The 7,536-nt window shown below is 37.5% G+C and overlaps 1 protein-coding gene across 3 annotated transcripts; it reads left to right on the top strand.

The window, feature by feature from the left end:
* Nucleotides 1-2,994: 2,994 nt before the first annotated feature.
* cremb (cAMP responsive element modulator b) lies at nucleotides 2,995-7,536 on the top strand. Of its 3 annotated transcripts, none has more exons than XM_056249237.1 (3): nucleotides 2,995-3,087; nucleotides 6,078-6,228; nucleotides 7,131-7,536. In XM_056249237.1, exons 1-3 carry the CDS (start codon nucleotides 3,012-3,014, stop codon nucleotides 7,279-7,281), a joined length of 378 nt encoding a protein of 125 aa, XP_056105212.1. In that variant the 5' UTR covers nucleotides 2,995-3,011; the 3' UTR covers nucleotides 7,282-7,536. The 3 variants fall into 3 exon arrangements, with proteins under 3 accessions (XP_056105212.1, XP_056105213.1, XP_056105214.1); XM_056249238.1 differs by having other exon boundaries at nucleotides 3,042-3,087; nucleotides 6,744-7,215; XM_056249239.1 differs by lacking the exon at nucleotides 2,995-3,087 and adding an exon at nucleotides 3,198-3,747 and having other exon boundaries at nucleotides 7,131-7,535.

The raw sequence follows: 7,536 nt of genomic DNA on the forward strand, positions 1-7,536 counted from the left end.
AAGATGCAGAAAAGAAGTTTGACGCTGAGGCATCCTCAAGAAATCTTTTCAACAACACCAATGCAGGCCCTTTCAGTGAGGCGTTTCAAAGACATATTTCCCATGCACAGTGGCCCCAAAATCTATTTAGACACTTTTGGGCACAATCTTAAGTTACACTTTAAAATGAATGAATGCCATTGCATTATATAATAAAATATCAAACCAAATGGCAATTCCCAAACAACCAACTTTACTTTTCTGAGCCATTTCCTCGTAATGTTTAAAAAGTATTCAAATACTTTGTTCAATTTTAAATCTTTTTATTATTTAAAACTCAGCAAACCTTTTTTGTGAAATGTTTTTAAAATTTGCTTGTGCTGTCTTTCTTTTAAAAAAAACAACCTTTTTGAGGCCACTGTAGGTGATTTCTTAAACATTATTGTAAAATCAAAAGTATGCAAATGCACAGCCTTGTCCTCATGTGACCTTTGTTTTATTATTCTGAAGTGTCCGTCAACCAGAGCGGCAGTGTCCAATTTATCCCCTGCCAGCAGAGATATGAAACCTTCACTTCATGGCCTAGGTCTCCCATAATGCAGTATGCTGTCCACTCCAGGAATGGCACCTACATTGTGTCTGACAATAAGGGCCAAGGTAATGTTGTCATTGATTTCATTCATTTGGATTATACTCTCATTTTGTTATAATACCATATAAAAAAAAACAAGCTTTATAATGGTAGTGAATGGTACCTTAGATTTTGAAGTCCAAAAGAGCGCATCCATCATAAAAGTAATCCATACAGCTCCAATGGATTAATAAAGGGTCAGACGCATTTGGGCCAGAGGTCACTCTTCCGCCCAAACTGGACTCGCGTACGGCCGTTACCAGAAGCCAGTGATGATAGTTTAGAAAGTTCTAAATATGGATATTTTTCGCTTTTCTTCAGAAGGCCTTTATTAACCCCCTGGAGCCGTATGGATTATTTTTATAATGGATGTGCTTTTTGGAGCTTCAAATACTCAGGGTCTATTCACTTCCATTATAAAGCTTGGGTAATTCTTATGAGAACATGCTCTGGTCACTTTTGGCCCCAAAATAAATTATATTTTGCATAGTGACAATGATACTTTTTTTTTTTTACCAAAAGATTTTTGTTTGCCTTTGACATTATTTCCATGACAATTAAGTAACGAGAACGGTTTTGCAAAAAAAATCTTAGTTTTTCTAAAAATAGGATATGTAAAAATACAATATACAATATGTAAGAATTTTGTAATAAAATATCCAAAAATCACTTGCACAGTGTGATATATTTCCTGCAGTTGTGTACTTACAATATCCCAAAAGTCTCCAAAGATTTTTTATTTCAGAGAAATTCCTATTTTAAATAAGTGGCCGTCCCTGAAAAAAATGTCGCCTGTCAATGACGCAATATCCGCGCTATCCTCGGTTTCCGTTCATACTGCCATAGCCATGACGTAACCATGGCGACAGACGTGGACAACTGTGTAGTGCGTAACGTTTAGCGGCACGCAGTTCTTGTTTCTTGCAAACATAGACCATTGCAAGGAGACTTTGGGACAAAAAAGGGGAACTAAAATGAGGATCAATATCAGCGTGGCGTTTTTGAGATGCCGAGAGCTCCACGTCCGCGACTAACTTGGACTTGACAGAGCTTCAAGAGTCACAACTTGACAGCTTTATTAGACAGGTGAGCAAATCATGTACATAAAACAAATCAATGTTATATAACGTTAGCTCAACATGATGAAATGTTAGAATATGGTCAGTATGTTATTCTAATGTTGATCTAGCTCACTGCTAGTTTCGTATAGCAAACGAACTAACACGTAACATTATAACTTTACAACACACATTTAAATGCCGTTTAGTGTGATAGTGTAACATTAGACCAAGTGAAGCAGCGCTGCGTTACCTCACAAGTTTAATTTGTCTAATAAACTGACCTGTGTGAGTAATTCCAGCATTTGCGGGTAGTTCGATAGAATTAAATGTCCTTATTCCTTTATATCCGCGGGACTCGCGTGTGATATCTGTCTCTTTAGCAATCACGACCTGCTTCATACCACTGTAATGTTAAAAAACATGAATGTTTGCACTCATCCATAAACATTATTAGATCCATCAGCTTGTCAGCAAGTCCCATCATTCAGCTCATCACTGCGTCATCAACCTACGCCTTTGTTATTGTTGGAAACTGCGCCTTCTTGTGGCGAAAAAAATCTTACATATTGTGCCTTTAATTATTTTTTATATACAGTTTAGAAGTTTGGAGTTAGTAATATTTTTTTTATATTTTAGAAAGAAGCCTCTTGCTTCTCAAGAAAGATTTTCTTGAAATAAAATAATGTTTTCTATTGTAATTTATTTTAAAATGTAATTTATTTCTGTGATGGCAAAGCTGATATTTCAGCAGCCATTCCTCCAGTCTTGAGTGTCACATGATCCTTCAAAAATCATTCTAATATGCTGAATTCTTTATAACAGTGTACAAGTCTTCTGTGTCGCCATTGATCAATTTCCTTACTGAATTTCTTTCACAACATCTTAATGCCCCAACAATATGTATGGTATTGTAATTCTTTTTTTTATTTTTGGGTGAAATGTGATCCGTATATGTTCCTGACAGGTTTCATGCAATTCACAGCCTTACAAAGACCTTTGTGCATAAATTCATGTCAGCACTGCTTGCTTGAAATGAAAAGCAGGCTTTCCAAAACAATTTCACATGACATTGTACATAATACATCTTATTTCTGTTGAAACCATTATAGAAAACAAAATCTAGAGACAGTCTTATACATAAAAAACTGCCTTTGCTTCTATAGTCTGCTTTGGTCCGGTTCACTGTCTGATGTGTGAATGACGACAGAGGGGGGTGGGGGAAGGAAGGGCTGGCTCCGCTAGCCACTGCGTTACTGACATCAGGAGGCCAATGATGTCATAGTGATGTCAATGGCCCTGACAGTGACTGCACACTTAGCTTGTGGTTTGGGCATCATTGCATGCTGACAGCAGAGAGAGACAGACTTGCTTTCAGCTCACTATATATGGCTGTGACTGGAGATGACACAGAATCAGGTACGTTGGGTGTTTCTTGTGGTTATTTTGCTCTTTTCACCGCGTTTAACAATACATTTAATACATTTAAAGATTGCATTTAAAATACCTCCGTTTATTTTGGTTGTTTATCCTCTGGATTTGCTTGGGTAATTTTAAATTTGATTTGGCAATGTTCAGAGAATATAAACTGACAATCAATATTTCAAATGCCCAAACAAAACTTTGAAGTTTTGGTAGAGACACACAGAGATGGTACTTAGAAAATGATGTACGATTTTTTTGGGTATCGAATCTGTTTTCTTATTATATTCTTGCTATGGGTCATCTCTACAGCATGCAACAGGGTAAAATTTAAATTTTCACATAAGTGATTTTATTGCTCCCTGTTGAGTCCCTCTGTTACCCTCACTTGTTTCTGTCAGCACCTCTGTTGCTCTCTCTCTCTCTGAAACGCATGAATGCGCTGCCCACTCACAGTGCAGCTGACGTCATCTTGTTTCCTGGAATTGAACACCAGCAGGGAAATGTAAATGCTGAACAGAAAATAAGATGTACATTGACGTCAGTTCAGAGTCATGCTGTGAATACAAGCAGCTCCTTTTGCGAGAGCAAGACTTCTAAATTAATCATCTTTTAGACTGTGCCACAGTCTCCAAGGAGACAACAAGAATCAGAGACGTAAAGATGTGTTGCTTATTTTGCTGTGTATTTCTTTTAATTGTTCATGAGCTTTGTACATTTATTTCATTAGTTTCAGTGAAGAGAGATCAAAAAGTAAGAACTTTCAATCATGCAAGTCTCCCATGTGACCTGCTGCTTGGTGTAATATGTGACTGTGACCACATAGTTTTGCGGCTTCTGGTGGAAATTGATTCACTCTGCTTTCAAAAGAGCAGGATGGTTGCATGTTGCAATCTGCACAAATATGTAGGAGCCTTTATTGGTGTGAAATCCAGTTTATAACCTCACCACGAGTAGATCTGTTTACAGTCTAACACTGTGACATACTCAGCGGCAACACAATGTGTTTGCTGATCTCTAGTGGGTATTAATTCAATGCCTGTGGACCTTGCAGACATTTGATTCTGTTGATCCTCAGACCTGTTTAGTAGCATGGTGATATTCATGGACTCATGCTATCAGACTCTCAATTGTAGAAATAATCAATACGAATACAACCTACTAAATCTGACTTCTTCACCACGGACAATTTAAACAACTTTCAGTTGTTAATAATAATAACTACAGTATCTCAAGGTAATTCCCTGAATACTTACAATCCAATACTTCCCTGAAGGATGGTGACGGCATCTTTAGCATCTATACACTCTCACCGTCCTTCTCAGGTGTACGCTGGTCCGACACAGGATCATTAATACCAAGAGTATTATAGCCTCACCCCGAGGTCGGCTCTATAATCTTCCAACACTATCACTGTCTCTGTGGTGGTTTTTTGAGCGTAGAATATACCTGACACGACTCCCAAGTTGCTCTTTGCAGGAATGAAGTTTAATTCACAGTCAGATCACTGGTCACAACAACCAAGTGAGTCTCCTGAATAGAAAGATACATGTACATTTAAATCATACAGTTGAGTAAAAATCAATGTCACTCAAGTCCTCTTCACTGTGATTTGTTACAGTAATTGGTTTGTAATGATCTAAGATAATCATAATAGTTCTACTGTGTTAAGCACTTTTTGGGTAAGTATTATGGTCTTTGACCTGAGCATCCTTAGTCTGCATTTCTCTGTACATTAATTTATTGTTGAAAATACCCATTACATAAAATATTTCTATCACAACTCCATGTCAGTATAATCTTTTATAATCTGTAAATATAAATGATAATATTCTTTTTTATTTATGCTTAAAGTTATGCATATAAGAATATGGAGATGTGTTTGCATTCATTCTTTCTATTTTAAATTTGAGACAAGTACCATGACAAATATGTCATTTCAAATTAACCCCTGATTGTTTTATCATGGAGATCAGCAATTGCAACTCTCAACCACATTGACGTCTAAATGTCACCACTGGTATGCTTGTAAAGTTTGTCTTGATAATATCCACCCTCTAGCTGTCATAGGCAGAAAGTCATTAATCTCTGCTTGACCTAATTGACATGTTTGTTGCAAACCGTCAGGGGTCCCACTCATCCTGGAAAACCTTGAATTTTATAATTCATGTAATAGGAAACTTACCTAGAATAAATTTCCTGGAAAGTAATTAGTTGTTTTTGTTGAAATTTTAACTTTACTAAAGCATTTATTTTCAGATTTATTTATTTATTTTTGTATTGCATAATGCATACACAGTGCTTTTGTATAAAAACAATAACTCACTCATTAGCTTGGTTATAAAGTGGGCACAAAAAAAGCTTTAGAACACTTATTTTTGTGAAATGTTTTGTTTGAAATCTTGAATTAAAATGGTTTACAATTGTTTAATATTTTGCCTAATATGTGTTCATAGCGTGCCATTAGTGTCCAAATACTCTCTGAGACCTCTGTATATAACCGGAATAGCAGTAATGCCCAGCACAGCCATAACAATAACCACAACAATGTACTGTTATTGCTTAAATATTGCTGGTGCAGGGCTAAACAATAAAGATGACCTGGGACCAATGTGAGAGAGATTTGGGTCATATGTTGTAAATAGTTTTATTCATTTGTAAATAAAACGCACAGTTTATTGATTATTATAAATATAAAAATGAAATATTATTTTGGTATTTTTGTAGCCAATAAAAGTATTAGCAGGGTCAAAAACTGAACTACTTGCCAGCAAATAAAAATATTCTTGTTTATGACAACATGTCCAGTAAATGTTTTCTAATAACTAGCTTTATGCTATATGCCCTATGTACACAGCATCGGTTGTCTATGTGCAACAATGCTTAGTGTATTGTCCCTGTTAAAAAAAAAAAAAAAAAAAAAAAAAAAAAAACTCTTTGAAAACACCTGTTCCTCTATAAACGGATATGTTTGTGTGTTTTTGCAGCCACTCCTGGAGGTATGTCTGCATATCAGGTTTCCTCTCCGGCATCTGGCCTTTCCCAGGTGAATGACAGCTCATCCGGGTCTCTTCCCAGCCCTCAGCAGCTGGCTGAGGACGCGTCACGCAAGAGGGAACACCGACTGATGAAAAACAGGTAATGCCCAGGCATCCTTCCCCATTCCAGGATTACCACTGTTTTCTGTAGCCTAAGAGCATGAAATCATTATATCAGCCTATTCTTTTTGCATGATATTATAAGCAGCTTGTCTGTCCTGGTGTGTTGGTTGGTCCTTCCATCAGCTCTTTCCGCATCTGAGGCCTCACAAGTTCTTCTGTTGCATCCATTGGCCTGCTTTCAGCTTTCATACTTGTTTCAGCTTGGGTTTGAAAATGATGTCTCAGTGTGTGGAGCATGTGCTAAAGGCCTTTGTTGTTTAATGGCAATGCTTAGAATAGAAAAACTCGGCTTGTGGAATCATTTGCGTTGCACATGCACATATTGTATACAAGTACTCACAACTCAAGCTTTCCGGGTTTGGACTTAATTTGCGTTTCCATGCTTGCCACGATGATATTCTGCATTTCTGACTTGCATGAAGTGGGACCTGTAAACAAAATGTAAGATTTACAGGATTCATGCTCACAGAGCCTCTCTGTTGTTGCTTCCAGGGAAGCTGCCCGGGAATGCCGGCGGAAGAAGAAAGAATATGTCAAATGTCTCGAGAACCGAGTTGCCGTGCTTGAAAAACAAAACAAGATGCTCATTGAAGAACTCAAGGCTCTTAAAGACCTATACTGTCACAAAACCGAATAGCAGTCCATTGCAAGCCGAACACTAAAGACTATGTCGTTTACAGAGCTGCCACAAATTGGCAAACGTGCTTTTCACACAATGTCTAGACACCGCTCGTAATATTCGATAAGATGACAGCTGCATGGTTGTGTTGTCCCGCGTGCGAAAGATGGTGATGTGTGCATGTGTGTTTGCTGGAGGCCAGAGGCTCCAGAGGCAGTCAATGTGTGGTGTGTTGCCCGTGTTGCTTGTGCTTTTTGCAGGACGGCGGCCAAAGAGTACAGACGCAGGCAGAAGGACTATGTGCGGAGCTTAGAGTCGCGCATCGCCATGATGGAGAACCAGAAACAGACATTGATAGAAGAGCTGAACAGTCTAAAGGAATTGTGCACTGGGAAGTCCCATTCATTTTAGTGGCACACTAGACTGCTACTATCTGTTTGATTCGGTTCCTGTTTTACTGTATAAAATTGTTGTCATATGTGTGTTTTATATCTTTTGTGAAACTTGAACAGTAGACCAGCACTGCCTATGCTCATTAGGCTTTTTAAAAAAATGTTTATATTGATATTATATATTATATATTTCAAATGTTTCAAGGTTGACAACTATCTACTTTAAGATTTTTTTTCATTCACAAATACACCAGCTCCAAAATGAATATATCTA

Source organism: Rhinichthys klamathensis, unplaced genomic scaffold (assembly GCF_029890125.1).
Source record: "Rhinichthys klamathensis goyatoka isolate OS25496 unplaced genomic scaffold, OSU_Roscu_1.1 h1tg000059l_1, whole genome shotgun sequence".
Taxonomy (NCBI): Eukaryota; Metazoa; Chordata; class Actinopteri; order Cypriniformes; family Leuciscidae; genus Rhinichthys; species Rhinichthys klamathensis.